At 47.7% G+C, this 21,854-nt stretch overlaps 1 protein-coding gene across 1 annotated transcript in view; it reads right to left on the bottom strand.

Moving 5' to 3' along the window:
• The window catches only part of LOC142302574 (transient receptor potential cation channel subfamily M member 7-like), a 254,559-nt gene that overhangs the window by 174,623 nt on the left and 58,082 nt on the right, over nucleotides 1-21,854 (bottom strand). Inside the window, 1 exon segment of the mRNA XM_075343678.1 lies at nucleotides 17,200-17,272. Coding sequence (XP_075199793.1) covers nucleotides 17,200-17,272 — 73 coding nt within the window.

Raw genomic sequence — 21,854 nt, 5'->3', positions numbered from 1 at the left:
TTCCCCTTTTCTTTGTTGCTGGCCCTTCAGGTATCTGACCCAGACCTCATGTCTACTCTGCTCACAGCAAGACTGTGAGTTTTGATTAGCATCACAGTAACCAATGCCATCAATAGCAGGGATACCTGCTATTAGGCCACAGTATCAATTATTGCTGCCATTTTCTCCTAGAGCTTCTTGAGGAACCATATGATGAGGGAACCACATTGATATGGTAGGTAGCAGGAAGCACAGATGAGTAGACTACTTTCTTTGATTTTTCACTTGTCCTTGCATATGCCAGCCACATCACACATGCCTTTGGAATTTATCCATACAGCAGAACCTGACATGGCATCAAGCAATTGACCTGTTTAAGTTTTCACATTTGATATTAACCTGCTTTTTTTAGGCATTATCTATTGCTATATAGCAATATCTCTAACTCTATTCCTCCATATACAGTGTATCCACCCATATCCTGTCCACCGCCATTAACTTGAGAACGGCAGCAGCTATAGGCATAGAAGTGGTGTCTAGGTCTACTAAAGTAGCCATGAAACCACCTATAGCGCCACCTGGTGGAAAATAACGGAGTTAGCATTTTTATCTCGAACACGGAACAATATAGAGAAAAAAAGTGAATTACAAAGTTGTAGGGCATCATCAATTCAATACGAATCGACACCTTGCATACAGAAATGTTATGATTAGAACGTGTAAAACTCACAAGACTGCGGACGTGAAGTGATACCTCATGGAGACCTTCCTACAAGTCATTGGGTATGGTGGCTGCGTGGAGTGGCCTCCACACTCACCTGACCTGACCCCATTGGACTTCTTTCTGTGAGGTCACATCAAACAACAGGTGTATGTGTCATGATGTATTTTACCTTCTCACTGTATTTGCTGTAATACTATGTCAGGATGTGATGTCACTTTCCTTTGGTTGTACTTACTGAACACTTTGAAATGTCTTGGGATGTAAGTAACCATACCTTCCCCCCATCTCCTGTGTCTCTGGGCCCATAATGCAATTATCTCTTGTCCACACAGCCAGGGGAACTTCCCATTGTTTCGTAAGCAGTGGATAACGCCAACTACACAAACCTGTAGACATCTCGGAGCCAACCTTCTAGAATCTTCTAGTGGGCCCAACCATTGCATAGACCCCTACCCTTGAGGGGCGGGCCCACGAGCTCAAACAATTCACTCCTGTTTCTAAATGCAGTTGGGAGTTGAGTTTTTGAAGAGAAAGGGAGCGAGATCTGAATCTGCGGACAGACCTCGCCGTCCAGTGGATTGTGTGGGATTTCTGGGACTCTGAAAAGGACTATTACGTTGTGATCTGGCACTTTGGATTATCGGGAGGTGCCCCCGAATCTGTTTTATTTGGACTTGTCGTGTGCTGTTCCTGTATTCCTGTTAGTAAACCTGTTGGATCATCCTCGGCCTGTTGTCTCTCTTTGCTCTGATGTACACCCCGTCACAAACTGGTGGCAGCGGCGGGATCAGAGCAGAAGAAATGGAGGACAACAGCCAATCGACGTCTGAAACCAGAACCTCAGGATACAGGAACTGGACTGTGGCGAGTCTACAAACAAAGGCCCGTGAATTAGGTGTCGGCTACAAAGGACTCTCTAAGGAGCAACTAATTGAGGCATTGGAACACGCTTGCCTGCAAGATGGCACCGAGGAACAATTTCCACAGCAAGGGGAGCAAAGACGGGAGCCGGAGGTGAATACCCAAAAAAGTCAATGGGTTGTGTGGTACAAGGAAAAGATGGCACTGCTTGGAGATGAGACCACCATAGAAGATAAGAGGGAGGCCATGCGTGGAGCTGAAGAGAAGGAGCGCAGGATGGAGGAGATGGCATTGCTGGATAAGCAGCTCGCTGTGGAAGCCGCGAGAGGTTCCAGACAGACTGTAACCCCAGCACCCATCATGAGGGAACTTCCCAGAGTGTCCCGCAAAGACTTCAAGCAGTTTAATGAGGCTGCTGGTGACATTGAGGGCTTCTTCCAGGACTTTGAGCATCAGTGTCGATTAATGGAAGTCCCAGAAAGGGAGCGCGTCCGGCATCTGGTTGGGCTCTTAGAGGGTGGAGCTGCTGCAGCCTATAGAGCTATGGACCCTCGGTGGAACTGTGAGTATGCGGATATTAAACAGACTATTCTAGAACATTATGCTGTAATGCCAGACACTTACAGGACTCAGTTCCGTACTCTAGCATGTGATGAGGAAGTGTCCTTCAAGATGTATGCCCTCAAACTCAAACATCTGTGGCATCGTTGGTTGGAGGCAGAGGAGGCCTTAACCTTGGAGACCGTCCTCCAGGTCCTCCTAAAAGAGCAGTTTTACTTCAAGTGCCCCGCTGAGATCCGGGAATGGGTGCGTGAAAGGAGACCAGCCACTGTGGAGGAAGCTGCAGCTCTAGCTGATGAGGCTCTCACCATCAAGCCTCAGTGGAAAAAACTACTACCCAGTGAGAAAAAAAACACCAACCCCCCAACGCTGGTGGCCCCTGGTCCTTCTGGCCCCAATGTTCACCATCACCCTAGACCGTCAACTCATGGGGACCTTCGTGTGACTGTGCCTCGCATTACTCATGCTCCACCTTTGGGAATACGACGCGGAGGAAGAATCCCAGAGCGCAGATGTTATGGATGTGGGCAGCCTGGGCACATGCAATTCCAATGTCCAGGTGTTCGTAGACAGAACAGCTACAGACCGCCTTTGCCTGTTCATTACCTACAGACACCTTCACCAGGAGAAGAGCTGGATTCTGTGCCTGATGACTTGCCAAGTGACTCAGATATCCTGGCTCCCCTACCCGGAGTCTATGGGGTGCGAGCTCCAGCCACCTGTTCTTCTGATCTTCAGGACAAACATCTACAGGAGGTCGTGCTGGATGGCCAAAAAGTTGTTGGCTTCCGTGACACTGGGGCTTTCCTCACCATAGCCGATCCTCGAGTAATTCAACCACAAGCAATTCAAAAGGGACCAGGAATTGCCATTGAACTGGCAGGAGGTACCCAGAGATATATTCCAAGAGCGAGTGTGACCCTGGATTATGGCTTTGGGGCAAAACAATGTGTGGTCGGTGTGATGAGCGGCCTCCCTGCAGACGTTCTTCTAGGAAATGATGTGGGGAATCTTCATTGCCACTTTGTCGGTGCGGTAACCAGAAGTCAAGCCAAGAGAGCAGCCCATGTGGACGTGTACAACCCATCCATGGAACTGAGTCCACCAGAACTGCCATTACAGCCGGTGAGTGATTCTTCTTGTGGGGATAATATGAATGTTACTTGGGATAAAGTTCAGTTTAGACAAGAAGTAGAGACTGACCCCACCCTTGCTAGTTTTAGAACTCGGGCTGAAATAGGGCAGCTAGGGGAAAACGGAGAAAGAATTATCAGAGAAAATGGACTTCTGTATCGGGTTGCCAATGCCGACTCCCTAGATAAGCCCTGGACTTATAGCAAACAGCTGATTGTTCCTCAGAAGTACAGAATTCCCCTATTACACCTGGCTCATGACATTCCTACGGCTGGCCATCAAGGCAAAACCCGCACCGAGAGACGATTGACTCAAACTTTTTATTGGCCGGGGATTTCCCAAGCAGTGGCGCATTTCTGCCGAACTTGTGACATATGTCAGCGTAGAGGGCGACCCGGAGATCACCCAAAGGCACCCCTGCAACCGCTCCCTATAATAGAAGAACCCTTTCAAAGAGTAGCTGTTGATATCATTGGACCTCTGGCTAAACCAAGTAAATCTGGAAAGCAGTACATTCTCACTGTTGTGGACTACGCCACCCGATATCCAGAAGCCGTGGCCTTGTCAAGTATCTCTGCAGCCAAGGTGGCCGAGGCCTTGGTTATTATTTTTACCAGAGTAGGATTCCCCAGTGAGATCTTGTCGGACCAAGGCTCCCAGTTTATGTCAGAGTTGGTCCAGTGTCTGTGGCGCACCTGTGGAGTACGAGCGATCCGAACGACCCCGTATCATCCCCAAACAAATGGACTTTGTGAACGATTCAATGGCACTCTGAAGAATATGCTGAGGGCCTTCACGGACCGAGATTCAGACTGGGAGAAGTACCTACCCCATCTCTTGTTTGCCTATCGGGAAGTTCCCCAGGAGTCCACTGGGTTCTCCCCCTTTGAACTACTCTATGGAAGAAAGGTCCGAGGACCCTTAACCCTGCTCAAGGAATACTGGGAGGGGCAAGTTGAAGATACAGGAACCCCTGTTGTCCCTTATGTCCTAAAGCTGCGAGAAACCTTGGCCCAACTTGCTAGTTTTGCACAGAGTCATTTGCGTATGGCTCAAACCAGACAGAAGACATGGTATGACCGTAACGCACGCTATCGGGAGTTTGTAGAAGGACAACAAGTCTTAATGATTGTTCCCCATCGGCAGAATAAACTGCAGACCACATGGGAGGGTCCCTTCCGGGTTCTCAGAAAACTGAATGATACCAATTACCTTCTTGCTTTAGATGATCAGGGGCTAAGGCAAAAGACTGTCCATGTGAATATGATTAAGGAGTACCATGACCGGAACATTCCAATGATAGCAAGCTGTCGGTTGGCTTCAGAAGATGGTCAAGAGGATGAGGACTCTCTACCTGATCTCGTGGAAGCAGCGAGAGCCCCATCCACTGTGGAACAGGTTCCCCTGGGAGATTACCTGGACTCCTTACAGAAAATCCAGATGCTGGAAGTGCTTCAACAGAGACGGGCTGCTTTCTCATCCCAACCAGGTCGAACCACCGTCACCCAACATCATGTGGACACTCAGGGCATCCGTCCCATACAACTGGCTCCTTACCGGGTACCTGAATCAGTTCGAAACACCATGCAGCACGAACTGGAGGAGATGTTACAGCTTGGGGTAATCCAGGCCTCCCATAGCCCTTGGGCCTCCCCTGTGGTGTTAGTACCCAAGAAGGATGGGAGTACTCGATTTTGTGTGGACTATCGGCGACTAAACGACCATACCGTCAGCGATCCTTACCCAATGCCTCGTATTGACGAACTTCTAGACCGACTGGCTGGGTCCCGATATGTCACTACCTTGGATCTCAGTAAGGGATACTGGCAGATCCCTCTAACGGATGAAGGGAGAGAACGGTCCGCTTTTATAACCCCCTTTGGTCTGTATGAATTTCTAAGCATGCCTTTTGGAATGAAAAATGCCCCGGCCACCTTCCAGAGAATGGTGGATCAGATCCTCCGGGGATGTGATGACTTTGCTTGTGCCTACTTGGATGATATCGCCGTCTTCAGCCACACATGGGAGGAACATCTGAATCAAGTAGCCATTATTTTGGACCTGATTCTTGCAGCCGGCCTAACTATTCGACCCGATAAATGCCAATTGGGGATGGGGGAAGTCCAGTACCTAGGACATAGAGTGGGAGGAGGGAAGCTCCGACCTGAGCCTGCCAAAATCCAGGCTATTAGAGACTGGCCTGTACCCCAAACTAAGAAACAAGTTATGGCTTTTCTGGGCACTGCCAGTTATTACCGAAAATTTGTTTCTCATTTCAGTACTGTGGCCAAGCCTCTTACCGACCTGACCAAGAAAACAATGCCCCGGCTGGTGATCTGGACTCCAGCCTGTGATGAGGCTTTTAACCGGCTGAAGGATGCTTTGATCTGCGATCCTGTCCTGGCTGCTCCAGACTACAAGAGGAGATTCATTGTGCAGACGGATGCCTCTGCTTATGGACTGGGAGCTGTCCTCAGCCAGGTGAATGCAGCTGGGGTCGAACACCCCATCGCCTATCTCAGCCGGAAACTGCTGGACCGAGAAGTGGCCTATGCAACTGTTGAGAAGGAATGTCTGGCTGTAGTGTGGGCCCTTAAGAAACTACGGCCGTATCTGTATGGACGGGAATTCACTGTGGTTACTGATCACAATCCCCTCACCTGGCTGAACAGAGTCTCTGGGGACAATGGACGCTTACTGCGATGGAGCCTGGCTCTCCAGCCCTATAACTTTACCATACAATATAGAAGGGGCAGCCAACACCAAAATGCAGATGGACTGTCCAGGCAAGAGGAGCCTTGAGTCCTGTCAGCCATGCCTGCGTGTACTTAACCAGCGACCTGTAGAGGTCCCTAGTACGTACACAAGTTGGGAGGGGAAGGAATTGTCATGATGTATTTTACCTTCTCACTGTATTTGCTGTAATACTATGTCAGGATGTGATGTCACTTTCCTTTGGTTGTACTTACTGAACACTTTGAAATGTCTTGGGATGTAAGTAACCATACCTTCCCCCCATCTCCTGTGTCTCTGGGCCCATAATGCAATTATCTCTTGTCCACACAGCCAGGGGAACTTCCCATTGTTTCGTAAGCAGTGGATAACGCCAACTACACAAACCTGTAGACATCTCGGAGCCAACCTTCTAGAATCTTCTAGTGGGCCCAACCATTGCATAGACCCCTACCCTTGAGGGGCGGGCCCACGAGCTCAAACAATTCACTCCTGTTTCTAAATGCAGTTGGGAGTTGAGTTTTTGAAGAGAAAGGGAGCGAGATCTGAATCTGCGGACAGACCTCGCCGTCCAGTGGATTGTGTGGGATTTCTGGGACTCTGAAAAGGACTATTACGTTGTGATCTGGCACTTTGGATTATCGGGAGGTGCCCCCGAATCTGTTTTATTTGGACTTGTCGTGTGCTGTTCCTGTATTCCTGTTAGTAAACCTGTTGGATCATCCTCGGCCTGTTGTCTCTCTTTGCTCTGATGTACACCCCGTCACAGTATGCGACCCCTCCTCCAACATTGCAGGACCTATGATGACGTATCATAGATGCTTGTGCAAACGTGTAACCTACCATATTGAACAACGTGCAGCAAGATACAGTATGCTGTCCAGAGTCCAGATGTGCATTGCAGCTGACAGTGGCCACTTTGAGCATCAAATTTAAATGAGCGCCATATGTGTGACCAGCATTCAATGTTTTGGGGAGGTCATGGGTTTCATCTCATAGCATTTCTGTATGCAAGGTGTCAATTCGTATTGAATTGATGATGCCCTACAACTTTGTAATTCACTTTTTTTCTCTATCTCGTTCCATTTTCGAGATAAAAATGCTAACTCCGTTGTTTTCCACCAAGTGGTGCTATAGGTGGTTTCATTTCGTAGCGCATGGCTTCTTTACTAGACCTAGACACCACTTCTATGCCTATAGCTGCTGCCGTTCTCAAGTTATTGGCGGTGGACAGGACATGGGTGGACACACTGTATATACTAACTGACTATATCCCAACTTTGTCCCCATACCCTGACTGTCTCTTATAATTTTTTAGTATGCAGGATTCAATAGGGTCAGCTGTTGGTGAGTGGCGGTGCTATTATTGAATATCTAAGGTGCAAACCTCAGCAGCCAGGCAGGGCTAAATTACTATATTGGGATGGAGATAGTGTTCATCAATTAGGTGCCTTGTAACTTTATTTCTGTGGTTGGATCTATTTTCAGTTTTTTCATCAAGGTATATCACATTACCGTATGCAATTTTTAACTTGTCATATTAAAAGTTTTATATATATATATATATTTTGTATTGAAATGGCACTATATATTTGTAAGCCATCAATATGTTTGTCAACAATAAGATTGTGAAGGTCTTGATACAGCTGACTGGTTTTACCCATCATGAGATGTTTCTCGTGTGGCACCTTGGTAATGAGACACCTTTATATAGGCCGCCATCAATTGAGCTAACTGTTATTATTTTTCACTATTTCTAATTACTAATACATTTCAGTTGGTGTCATGACTTTCCATTGCTTTTTGCACCTCTCTTTCTTCATGTGTTCAATACTTTTTCCCTGTGTCATTTCTGATTATTAAACACTAGAAGGTGGCCCGATTCTACGCATCGGGTATTCTAGAATTTACGTATTGTGTAGTTCATGTATGATTTTTGTTATATATATATATATATATATATATATATATATATAGATGTTGTTGTGTGTAGTTACCAAGTGTTTGTGTAGGGCGCTGTACATGTTCTGGGTGTGGCGGGGGGTGAGAGCGGTGTTGTATGTGTGTTGCGTGTGTTGCGTTGTTTGTGGAGCGCTGTGTGTCTGTAGCGTTGTGTGTGTGTGTTGTGTGGTTTGTGTGTGTGTGGTGTGTTTTGGGGGGAGGTATGTTTTGAGCAATGTGTGTGTTGTGCGGTATGTGCGTATATTTGTGTGTGCTGCGGTGTTTGTGTGTTGGGTGTTGTGTGTGTGCAGCGTTGTCTGTGTGTGTGGGTGTCTGTGTAGGGCGTTGTTTGTGGTTCCCAGTGTGTGTGTGTTGTGCAGTGCGTGTGTGTGTGTGTGTTGGGGGGAGGTGTGCACCTCCCATCGTGCTCCATCCCCCATGCTGCGCACCCCCCATCGTGCTCCATCCCCCATGCAGCGCACTCCCCATCGTGCTGCATCCCCCATGCTGCGCACTCCCAAACGTGGTCCATCCGCCATGCTGCGCACTCCCAAACGTGCTCCATCCGCCATACTGCGCACTCCCCATCGTGCTGCATCCCCCATGCTGCGCACTCCCAAACGTGCTCCATCCGCCATGCTGCGCACTCCCCATCGTGCTCTATCCGCCATGCTGCGCGCTCCCAAACGTGCTCCATCCCCCATGCTGCGCACCCCCCATCGTGCTCCATCCCCCATGCAGCGCACTCCCCCATCATGCTGCATCCCCCATGCTGCGCACTCCCAAACGTGGTCCATCCGCCATGCTGCGCACTCCCCATCGTGCTCTATCCGCCATGCTGCACACTCCCAAATGTGCTCCATCCGCCATGCTGCGCACTCCCAAACGTGCTCCATCCGCCATGCTGCGCACGCCCCATCATGCTCCATCTGCCATGCTGCGCACTCCCAAACGTGCTCCATCCGCCATGCTGCGCACTCCCAAACGTGCTCCACCCGCCATGCTGCGCACTCCCAAACGTGCTCCATCCGCCATGCTGCGCACTCCCAAACGTGCTCCATCCGCCATGCTGCGCACTCCCAAACGTGGTCCATCCGCCATGCTGCGCACTCCCCAACGTGCTCCATCCGCCATACTGCGCACTCCCAAACGTGCTCCATCCGCCATACTGCGCACTCCCCATCGTGCACCATCCGGCATGCTGCGTACTCCCAAACGTGCTCCATCCGCCATGCTGCGCACTCCCAAACGTGCTCCATCCGTCATGCTGCGCACTCCCAAACGTGCTCCATCCGCCATGCTGCGCACTCCCAAACGTGCTCCATCCGCCATGCTGCGCACTCCCAAACGTGGTCCATCCGCCATGCTGCGCACTCCCAAACGTGGTCCATCCGCTATGCTGCGCACTCCCAAACGTGGTCCATCCGCCATGCTGCGCACTCCCAAACGTGCTCCATCCGCCATGCTGCGCACTCCCAAACGTGCTCCATCCGCCATGCTGCGCACACTCCCAAACGTGCTCCATCCATCATGCTGCTCACTCCCAAACGTGCTCCATCCGCCATGCTGCGCACTCCCAAACGTGCTCCATCCTCCATGCTGCGCACTCCCAAACGTGGTCCATCCGCCATGCTGCGCACTCCCAAACGTGCTCCATCCTCCATGCTGCGCACTCCCAAACGTGGTCCATCCGCCATGCTGCGCACTCCCAAACGTGCTCCATCCCCCATGCTGCGCACTCCCCATCGTGCTCCATCCCCCATGCTGCGCACCCCCCATCGTGCTCCATCCCCCATGCTGCACCAGCATCAGCCTCTCTGCCCGCAGCATCAGCCTCTCTGCCCGCAGCATCAGCCTCTCTGCACACAGCATCAGCCTCTCTCCTCCCAGCATCAGCCTCTGTCCTCCCAGCATCAGCCTCTGTCCTCCCAGCATCAGCCTCTCTCCTCACAGCATCAGCCTCTCTCCTCCCAGCATCAGCCTTTTCTGTCCCTAGCATCAGCCTCTCTCCTCCCAGCCTACCCCAGCCTCAGCCTCCCTCAGCATCAGCCTCTCTTCTCTCAGCCTCCCCCTCCCAGCCTTCCCCAGGATCAGCCTCTCTCATCCCAGCATCAGCCTCTCCTCTCTGTCCCCAGCATCAGCCTCTCTCCTCCCAGCCTTCCCCAGCATCAGCCTCTCTCATCCCAGCCTCTCTCTCTTCCCAGCCTCCCCCAGCATCAGCCTCTCTCCTTCCAGCCTCCCCCAGCATCAGCCTCTCTCCTTCCAGCCTCCTCCAGCATCAGCCTCCCTCTCCCAGCCTTCCCCAGGATCAGCCTCTCTCCTCCCAGCCTCCGTCCTCCCAGCCTCCCCCAGCATCAGCCTCCCCCAGCATCAGCCTCTCTCCTTCCAGCCTCCCCCAGCATCACCCTCTCTCCTTCCAGCCTCCCCCAGCATCAGCCTCCCTCTCCCAGCCTTCCCCAGGATCAGCCTCTCTCCTCCCAGCCTCCGTCCTCCCAGCCTCCCCCAGCATCAGCCTCCCCCAGCATCAGCCTCTCTCCTTCCAGCCTCCCCCAGCATCACCCTCTCTCCTTCCAGCCTCCCCCAGCATCAGCCTCCCTCTCCCAGCCTTCCCCAGGATCAGCCTCTCTCCTCCCAGCCTCTGTTCTCCCAGCCTTCCCCAGCATCAGCTTTCCCCTCCCAGCCTCCCTCAGCATCAGCCTCTCTCCTCCCAGCCTCAGCCTCTCTCCTTCCAGCCTCCCCCAGCATCAGCCTCTCTCCTTCCAGCCTCCCTCAGCATCAGCCTCCCCTTCCCAGCCTTCCCCAGGATCAGCCTCTCTCCTCCCAGCCTCCTTCAGCATCAGCCTTCCCCTCCCAGTCTCCCCCCAGCATCAGCCTCCCCCTCCCAGCCTTCCCCAAGATCAGCCTCTCTGCTCCCAGCCTCCTCCAGCACGCCGTGCTCCTCTGCCGACACTCACACACACCCGATCGCATACACTCACACACACAACCGATCGCATACACTCACACACACAACCGATCGCATACACTCACACACACAACCGATCGCATACACTCACACACACAACCGATCGCATACACTCACACACACCCGATCGCATACACTCACACACACCCGATCGCATACACTCACACACACAGACACTGACGAAATCGCACATACGCGCTCACACTCACAACATCCGGAGATACCACATGCTTCTGGCCATGTGATCCTCCGTCAGGTCCTGGAAGGTCACAGCAGCACAGTATCGAGGCCGAGAAGCAAGCGATATCGCCGGATGCTGTGAGTGTGTGGATGCGATGTGATGTGTGTGTGAGGTGTGTGTGAGAGTGAGTGGGATCTGATGTGTGTGTATGTGTGTGTGTGTGCTGTTATGTGTGTGCGTGTGGATCTTCCGCCGCTGCAGGACCTTGATGCGCTTGTAACCATGCTAGCATGGTTACCAGCTGGTAACTATGCTAGCATGGTTACCAACGTATCCCGTCCCCCGCTCGCACGGGAGCCCACATCAGCATACGGCGGCAAAGCCAGCAATGCGAGGGTAAGTGTCGGCTGGGTTGGCGGCGTACGCTGATGTGGGCTCCCGAAGGGGGGGGGAAAGTACAGTACTCACCTGGGAGTCGTGGCTCCGTGACAGCCGTGTCAGTTCGGGGAATGCGCGGGGGGGGGGAGGGGGGCGGGGCCAGAGCTAGCGTGCATTGCGTGAGGGGGCGTGGCGTGGCCGAATTGCCAATGCCTGCAGGGTGTCGGGGCGAGAGGCCAATCTGTGGGGGGGGCGGAGCCTGGGCGAGCGGCTGGCCAATCCGTGTGGGGGCGCAGCCTGGGAGAGCGGCCAATCCGTGTGGGGGGGCGGGGCCATGGCGAGCCCAGCGGCCAATCAGCTTTGTGTCACCGTAAGGACACAATTTTGGAGCATGACAGACAGACAGACAGACAGACAGAATAAGGCAATTATATATATAGATAACTTATTTTATAGACATCTATTATTTGACTAGAAGGTGGCCCGATTCTACGCATCGGGTATTCTAGAATTTACGTATTGTGTAGTTCATGTATGATTTTTGTTATATATATATATATATATAGAGAGAGAGATGTTGTTGTCTGTAGTTACCAAGTGTTTGTGTAGGCGCTGTACATGTTCTGGGTGTTGTCTGGGTGTGACGGGGGGTGAGAGCGGTGTTGTATGTGTGTTGCGTGTGTTGCGTTGTTTGTGGAGCGCTGTGTGTCTGTAGCGTTGTGTGTGTGTTGCGCGGTTTGTGTGTGTGTGGTGTGTTTTGGGGGGAGGTATGTTTTGAGCAATGTGTGTGTTGTGCGGTATGTGCGTATATTTGTGTGTGCCGCGGTGTTTGTGTGTGCAGCGTTGTCTGTGTGTGCAGCGTTGTCTGTATGTGTGGGTGTCTGTGTAGGGCAGTTGTTTGTGGTTCCCAGTGTGTGTGTGTGTGTGTGGTGTGTTGTGCAGTGCGCGCGCGTGTGTGTGTGTGTGTGTGTGCATCAGCCTCTCTTCTCTCAGCCTACCTCTCCCAGCCTCCCTCCTCCCAGCCTCCCTCAGCATCAGCCTCCCTCTCCCAGCCTCCCCAGCATCAGCCTCCGCCAGCATCAGCCTCTCTCCTTCCAGCCTCCTCCAGCATCAGCCTCCCTCTCCCAGCCTTCCCAGGATCAGCCTCTCTCCTCCCAGCCTCCGTCCTCCCAGCCTTCCCCAGCATCAGCTTTCCTCTCCCAGCCTCCCTCAGCATCAGCCTTCCCCAGCATCAGCCTCTCTCCTCCCAGCCTCAGCCTCTCTCCTTCCAGCCTCCCCCAGCATCAGCCTCTCTCCTTCCAGCTTCCCTCAGCATCAGCCTCCCCTTCCCAGCCTTCCCCAGGATCAGCCTCTCTCCTCCCAGCCTCCTTCCTCCCAGCCTCCCTCAGCATCAGCCTTCTGCTCCCAGTCTCCCCCAGCATCAGCCTCTCCATGCATCAGCCTCCACCAGCATCAGCCTCTCTCCTTCCAGCCTCCCCCAGCATCAGCCTCCCCTTCCCAGCCTTCCCCAGGATCAGCCTCTCTCCTCCCAGCCTCCTTCCTCCCAGCCTCCCTCTCCCAGCCTCCCTCAGCATCAGCCTTCCGCTCCCAGTCTCCCCCAGCATCAGCCTCCCCAAGCATCAGCCTCCACCAGCATCAGCCTCTCTCCTTCCAGCCTCCCCCAGCATCAGCCTCTCTCCTTCCAGCCTCCCTCAGCATCAGCCTCCCGTTCCCAGTCTTCCCCAGGATCAGCCTCTCTCCTCCCAGCCTCCTTCCTCCCAGCCTCCCTCAGCATCAGCCTTCCCCTCCCAGTCTCCCCCAGCATCAGCCTCCCCAAGCATCAGCCTCCACCAGCATTAGCCTCTCTCCTTCCAGCCTCCCCCAGCATCAGCCTCCCCATGCATCAGCCTCTCTCCTTCCAGCCTCTCTCCTTCCAGCCTCCCCCAGCATCAGCCTCCCGTTCCCAGCCTTCCCCAGGATCAGCCTCTCTCCTCCCAGCCTCCTTCCTCCCAGCGTCCCTCTCCCAGCCTCCCTCAGCATCAGCCTTCCGCTCCCAGCCTCCCCAAGCATCAGCCTCCACCAGCATCAGCCTCCCTCGTCCCAGCCTCCCCCACCATCAGCCTCTCTCCTCCCAGCCTTCCCCATGATCAGCCTCTCTGCTCCCAGCCTCCTCCAGCACGCCGTGCTCCTCTGCCGACACTCACACACCCGATCGCATCCACTCACACACACCCGATCGCATCCACTCACACACACCCGATCGCATCCACTCACACACACCCGATCGCATCCACTCACACACACCCGATCGCATCCACTCACACACACCCGATCGCATCCACTCACACACACCCGATGGCATCCACTCACACACACCCGATCGCATACACTCACACACACCCGATCGCATCCACTCACACACACAGACACTGACGATATTGCACATACGCGCTTATACTCACAACATCCGGGGATATCACATGCTTCTGGCCATGTGATCCTCCGGCAGGTCCTGGAAGATCACAACAGCACAGTATCGAGGCCGAGAAGCAAGCGATATCTCCGGATGTTGTGAGTATGTGGATGCGATGTGATGTGTGTGTGTGTGAGTGTGATCTGATTTGTGTGTGTGTATGTGTGTGCTGTTATGTGTGTGTGCTGTTATGTGTCTGTATTTTCCGGCGCTGCAGGACCTTGATGTGTGGATGCGATGTGATGTGTGTGTGATGTGTGTGTGAGGGTGAGTGTGAGCCGCTGTACACTGTTAACTATGATACACATCGGGTAACCAAGGGACCTTAGTTACCCGATGTGTATAATGGTTACCAGCTTTCACGGCCTCCGTGAAGATCCCAGCATCGCAAGGTTATGTGTGGCGCTGCTGGGATCCTGACGGAGCCGGTGTAGAAGCAAGCGATATCCCAGCATGTTGTGATGTGTGAGGTGTGTGTCAGAGTGAGTGTGAGAGTGAGTGTGATCTGATGTGTGTGTGTACTCACCTGGGAATCGGGGCTCCGTGTCAGTTGGGCCAGAGCGAGTGTGGATTGCATGAGGGGGGCGGGGCCTGCAGAGAGCCGGGGCGAGAGGCCAATCCGTGTGGGGGGGCGGGGCCATGGCGAGCCCAGCGGCCAATCAGCTTTGTGTCACCGTAAGGACACAATTTCGGAGCATGACAGACAGACAGACAGATAGACAGACAGATAGACAGACAGACAGACAGAATAAGGCAATTATATATATAGATTTCTTTGCCTGTGAGGATTGGATAGGTTGTTTACGACATTTGGTGAGAAATTCATGTCAATAGAACTTTTCGATCTATATTTACTTAAAAAATTGGTGACGTGTTTAATACTTATTTCACCCAATGTATATGCTGGTAATATGTGGTTATGGACTTGTGATATTATTTGTCTATTATATTGCAATATCAATTCTAATATAGGTCTTCGTAGAGTCCGGTTTATCAAAAGGGTTGTTAACCCTAAGTAAATTGCTGCTTTCTAAATCCTAATGGTGCGTAACTTATACACCTTTAGGATTCAGCTTTGCTATCCAGTTCCATCAGTTGTCATGTGATCAAAATTTCGTAACTGCGATTCTTGCAGTCACGCGCTGACTAAAATAGAACATTGAGCAAATCTGTTGGATCTCTAGTCAGAATTTGATCACATGACAACTGCTGGAACCAGCAAGCAAATTCAAGTATATAATATTTCATTAGAATTTTGCAGGCTGCACTACTATAAATTCCCCAAAAATTACTCAGGGGTGTACAACCCCTTTATTGATCAGTATCATGGCATTATTCTGCAACTACGGTATGTGGTGGTCTTATGTAGTCATTGCGTAGGGTATTATTTTATTTTAGATACAGTGCCTTACGAAAGTATTTGGCCCCCTTGAATTTTTCAACCTTTTCCCACATTTCAGGCTTAAAACATAAAGATAAAAATTTTAAATTTTATGGTGAAGAATCAACAAGTGGGACACAATTGTGAAGTTGAATGATATTTATTGCTTATTTTAAATTTTTGTAAAAAATAAAAAACTGAAAAGTGGCGCGTGCAATATTATTCGGCCCCTTTACTTTCAGTGCAGCAAACTCACTCCAGAAGTTTATTGGGGATCTCTGAATGATCCAATGTTGTCCTAAATGACTGATGATGATAAATATAAGCCACCTGTGTGTAATGAAGTGGCCGTCTAAATTCAACTGCTCTGTGATAGTCTCAGTGTTCTGTTTAAAGTACAGAGAGCATCATGAAGACCAAGGAACACAACAGGCAGGTCCATGATACTGTTGTGGATACGTTTAAAGCCGGATTTGGTTGCAAAAAGATTTCCAAAACTTTAAACATCCCAAGAAGCACTGTGCAAGAGATCATATTGAAATGGAAGGAGTATCATACCACTGCAAATCTACTAAGACCTGGCCATCCATCAAAACTTTCATCTCAAACAAGGAGAAGACTGATCAGAGATGCAGCCAAGAGGCCCATGATCACTCTGGATGAACTGCAGAGATCTACAGCTGAGGTGTGTGAGTCTGTCCATAGGACAACAATCAGTAATACACTGCACAAATCTGGCCTTTATGGAAGAGTGGCAAGGAGAAAGCTATTTCTCAAAGATATCCATAAAAGTGTCATTTAAAGTTTGCCACAAGCCACCTGGGAGACACACCAAGCATGTGGAAGAAGGTGCTCTGGTCAGATGAAACCAAAATCGAACTTTTTGGGCACAATGCCAAATAATATGTTTGGCGTAAAAGCAACACAGCTCATCACCCTGAACACATCATCCCCATTGTCAAACATGGTGGTGGCAGCATCATGGTTTGGGCCTACTTTTCTTCAGCAGGGACAGGGAAGATGGTTAAAATTGATGGGAAGATGGATGGAGCCAAATACAGGACCATTCTTGAAGAAAACCTGTTGGAGTCTGCAAAAGACCTGAGACTGGGACAGAGATTTGTCTTTCAACAAGACAATGATCCAAAACATAAAGCAAAATCTACAATGGAATGGTTCACAAATAAAGTTATCCAGGTATTAGAATGGCCAAGTCAAAGTCCAGACCTGAATCCAATCAAGAATCTGTGGAAAGAGCTAAAAACTGCTGTTCACAAATGCTCTCCATCCAACCTCACTCAGCTCCAGCTATTTTCAAAGGAAGAATGGGCAAGAATTTCAGTCTCTCGATGTCCAAAACTGATAGACACATACCCCAAGCGACTTGCAGCTGTAATTGCAGCAAAAGGTGGCGCTACGAAATATTCACTTAAAAGGGCCAAATAATATTGCACGCCCTAATTTTCAGTCTTTTTTTTTTTACAAAAATTTAAAATAAGCAATAAATATCGCTCACCTTCACAATTGTGTCCCACTTTTTGTTGATTCTTCACCATAAAATTTAACATTTTTATCTTTATGTTTTAAGCCTGAAATGTGGAAAAAGGTTGAAAAATTCAAGGGGGCCAAATACTTTCGCAAGGCACTGTAGCTGCATTATTGGAAATAAAGATCTTGTACTACATCTTGATTTCCACCAGGCAGGGTTAGACACCATCTTGGGAACTAGAAAGTTGGGAAAAGGCATAACTGACCTTTATGCTTTCAAAATGGAAAGCTGTATTTCAGTCCCAGTCTGGCCCTGCCTATGAATGACATATTATACATCTACTATATACAAGTATTTAACAAATCGCATATTGTCGTTTAGAGACTGACAACTGTCCTGAAAATGACATTACATACTGACTTTTTAACAGTGATGTAAGGATGGCAACATCAATATCTTGTTGTTCTTCTGGCCCAGAGTGAAATACAGTTATCTACAACAGACAGATATAGAGATGCACAGCGTTAATTTTTTTTACTATGTGTAAAATGTTTATTAGGAAAGTATAACATTGTAAATTTAATATTGTAAAAGCAATATTGATTCCCAGACCATTTAAAAGATCCCCATTGATGTTAGCAGTTCATTGTATTGTAATATTGAAAGACATAAATAGGTGAATGGAAGTAATCGAAAAAGGAGGGGAGCCAGCACTGCTTATGAATGGCATGCAACAATGAAGAAATAAAAAGTGTAATATTCACAAATTCATTCCTACTGTAACAATTCAATGAGATTTTTAGCAAATGATTGATCAATGATTTGAGCCCCCTGCCCCGTCATGGCAAATCTCTATTGGGGGGGTCCCTAACGCTATATTATAAATTATTATTGTACCATAAGGTCTCATATAATGAGCAGGACCATATGAAAACACCACTTACCCGAGACATGTCTGAACCGCTCCCATGCTGCCAGGACTGACAAGCACGAATAAAGGCAGCCCAGTTGTCATTTACAAAAAATCTCATTGAATTGTTACAGTAGGAATGAATTTGTGAATATTACACTTTTTATTTCTTCATTGTTGCATGCCATTCATAAGCAGTGCTGGCTCCCCTCCTTTTTTCGTATAGAAGTAATGTATGCATGTAATGGAAGTATATAGTGGCATGCAAACGTTTGGGCACCCCTGGTCATAATTAATGTTATTGTAAACAATTAGGCAAGTTGAAGATGAAATGATCTCTAAAAGGCATAAAGTTAAAGATGACACATTTCCTTTGTATTTTAGGCAAAAAATAAAATAATTTTTATCTCTTACATTTTAAAAATTACAAAAAGAAAAATGGGCCAGATTATAAAGCTGTGAAATTTGCACAAACACCCAGCCTCCACTAAACTTGTGCCAAAAAACAGCAGCCATGAGGTCTTCTAAGCAGCTGCCTAGAACTCTGAAAATAAAAATGGTGGAGGCCCACAAAGCAGGAGAAGGCTATAAAAAGATAGCAAAGCATTTTCAATTTGCCCTTTCCTCTTTTGAAATGTAATTAAGCAAAGGCAGTTAACAAGGACTGAGGAGGTCAAGATAAGGTCTGGAAGACAGAGTAATATTTCTGTGAGCTGCTCGTAGGATTAATACAGATGCAAATCAGAACATGCACCTGACTGCAAAAGACCTTCAGGAAGATTTAGCAGAGTCTGGAGTTGTGGTACATTGTGCAACTGGTCAGAGACACCTGCACAAATATGGCCTTCGTGGAAGAGTCATCAACCTCTCATATGTCCTCAGCATTCAGAATCATGTATGAAGTATATAAAAGAACATCTAAACAAGCCTGATGCATTTTGGAAACAAGTCCTGTGGACTGGTAAGGTTAAAATAAAACTCTTTGGCCACAATGATCAAAGGTATGTGTTGAGGAAAAAAAGGCAAAGAATTTCAGGAAAAGAACATATTGCCAAGCTATTAAGAATGGGGTGGATGAATCATGCTTTGGGGATGTGTGTCAGCCAATGGCACAAGGAACATTTCAAAGGTAGAGGAAAGAAAGAATTCAATGAAGTTGAAATAAATTCTTGATGCAAACATAATGCCATCTGTAAAAAAAAAGCTGAAGTTAAAAAGAGCTTGGCTTCTACAAATGAATATGATCCTAAACACATGTCAAAATACACAATAGACTACCAGAAAAGGCACAAGCTGAAGATTTTACAAAGGCCCTCACAGTCCCCTGATACGTACATCATTGAAAATCTGTGGCTAGACCTCAAAAGAGCCATGCATGCAAGATGACCCAGGAATCTCACAGACCTGGAAGACTTATCCATGGAAGAATAGATGACAATCCCTCAAACAAGAATTGAAAGACTCCTGGCTGGCTACAAAAAGCATTTACAAGCTCTGATACTTGCCAATGGGGATGCTACTAGGTATTAACCATGGAGGGTGCCCAAACTTTTGTATCAGAACCATTTTCCTTTTTTGTTAATTTAAAAATGTAAAAGATTAAAAAAAAATGCCTAAAATACAAAAGAAATGTGTCAACTTTAAGGTTACACCTTTTAGAAATCATTTCTTCTTCAACTTGCTTAATTGTTCACATTAATTTTGACCAGGGGTGTCCAAACTGTATGTATGCTTCAAAGACTTGGAAGATTTGTAACTGAAATAGAAGTCAAGTAAGTGGATAACCAGGTAGTAAAAAGCATTTAGAAATTCTAGCTAAGGAGAAAAGAGATGTCCGTTAGAGTATGTAAGCAAAAATATGTATGAAACTGTCCTTTCAACTAAAATTATAAGGATACATCGACAATAACCCCGGGTTTCCCACTGGGACAACAGTTAATGGGCAACTATTTTGATCGTATTTACATATTCAAGAGCATCAACCTGTTGAAATCATTAAGCTGTATGTGTAATTCATGAACTATCCTTACAATATTTGCACCTAAAGTACATCTAATGGTTTTGGTTAGTTTGAGAGTCTACAATTAGACTAGCTTGTTTGCATGAATTAGTGATAAAAACGACATGGTCATATGATGCATTTTATGGTATAAATTTAGACTTCAATAATGTTTTACTGTGGGGTAATTTTTGGACCCTCTGATTGTAATGTTCGTATCAAAATGTATATACAGTATATACATATATATATATATATACTTTAGTAGTACAGTATTCAGATTAAAAAAAATCACACATCTATAATATGTATTTTGTTATGTTTATTCTTTCATGTGGTTACTATTTTACCGATATGATCAGATGCAACCTGTTATTTTTATTAGATCTACTTTTATTATTTTGCCCTAATTTATATTTTAATTTCAGTCTAGTTTTTTCCTACAGGCTGACTTAAGGTGTTGTACATTTTAAGGGATATGGGCCCCAACCTTTGTAAAATAACTTGAACATCAAATTCAGCAGGTACTCACCCTCCCAGGGTCCAACGCTGCTCCAGTCTGGGTGACAGTCATGTCAACAGTGCGCATCACCACTCTAGCCAATCACTGAGCTCAACATCTGTGCTAAAGTTGACAGCACACACCACTGAGGTCACTGATTGGCTAAAATCGTAATATGCGCTGTTCACCTGACCTCCTCGCTGCAGGTAAAACACAGATACTGGAGCAGCGGAGTGGATCCTGCACTTCACCCAGTGATGATGAGTACCTGCTGAGTTTATTTTAGGTATCTTACAGAGTCTACTGTCGTGAAAGTGAACAACTCCTTTAATTATTCAATGACTGGTTTCACTGGATGTGAACATCTCATAAAACATGTTTTTTAACCCCTTCACAACATATGACAGATATTTACGTCATATATCATGCTCCTGCCTTTGATGCAGGCTCGAACACCAAGCCTGCATCTTTTCCCGTACACGACAGCTGATTTAATCAGCTGACATGTGCCTCTAACAGCTGCTGATGGATTGGAAATCCAACCATGGCTGTTAACCAGTTAAATCCCACTGTCAATCTCTGACAGCAGGATTTAACACGTGCTGACATGGGGGCGCGTCATTCCCCACTCCCATCGGTGTGCCTGTGACATGATCGCTGGGTGCCGATTGGTTATCATGACAGCCAGGGTCAGCTGATGACCCCTGTGTCTGTCATTACAATCCTCATGTGAATGCTGTCTGTAAGCCAGCATTCATAGTAGATCGTGATTCCTGCTATACAGAGCAGTGCTGATTCATTGCTCTATATAGCACAAGCAGTGCTACTAAGGGGACTAGTAAATAGTCTTTAAGGGGACAGACTAGTAAAAAAAAAATACACGCATTTCGTGTTACTGTGTTCAAAACGTTTGATCTATCAAAATATAAAATAAAATTAATCTGATTGGTAAACAGCATAACGAATAAAAATAAAAACTTCATATTTATGTTTTTTGGGGCCGCCGAAACATTGCAATAATAAATACAATAAGAGGTGATCAAAACATTGTATCTACCCACAAATAGTATCAGTAAAAACGTCATCTCAGAGCACAAAAAATAAGCAATCACCGAGCCCCAGATTACAAAAAATAAAAACTTTACATTCTTGGATCATTGTGACAAAAGTTAAATATTTTTTGTTACAAATTTCAGATTTTTTTTTCACCACTTAAATAAATAAAAAAAACTATAGATGTTTGGTATCTACATACTCGTACTGACTTGGAGAAATATATTGCCAGTTCAGCTTTGCCATATAATGAACATGGCAAAAGAAAAAAAAAACAATTGTGGAATTGCACATATTTTACAATTTCACACCACTTTATTTTTTTCCCATTTTCCAGTACACTATATGGTAAATGAATGAGGTCATTCAAAAGTACAACTCATTGGAACGATTGGGATACCTATGTAGCAACATCCCAGCTATAATAACCTACTAGTTCAGGGACCCTTCCTTGTCCATGATGTGATTTCCAATACCTAGAACTTATTGATTTACATGGTGCATACTTTGTTTTACCAACTGTTTTGTACTATTTAACATATATCATACCACGAAACAGTGTAATACCTGATGTTAATTTGCTACCCTTATTTTTTTCGTTGGTTAAAAAA

The sequence above is a fragment of the Anomaloglossus baeobatrachus genome, chromosome 4 (genome assembly GCF_048569485.1).
Source record: "Anomaloglossus baeobatrachus isolate aAnoBae1 chromosome 4, aAnoBae1.hap1, whole genome shotgun sequence".
Classification (NCBI taxonomy): Eukaryota; Metazoa; Chordata; class Amphibia; order Anura; family Aromobatidae; genus Anomaloglossus; species Anomaloglossus baeobatrachus.
The sequence above is the reverse complement of the archived record's forward strand: the minus strand, read 5'-3'. Positions and strand labels throughout refer to the sequence as shown.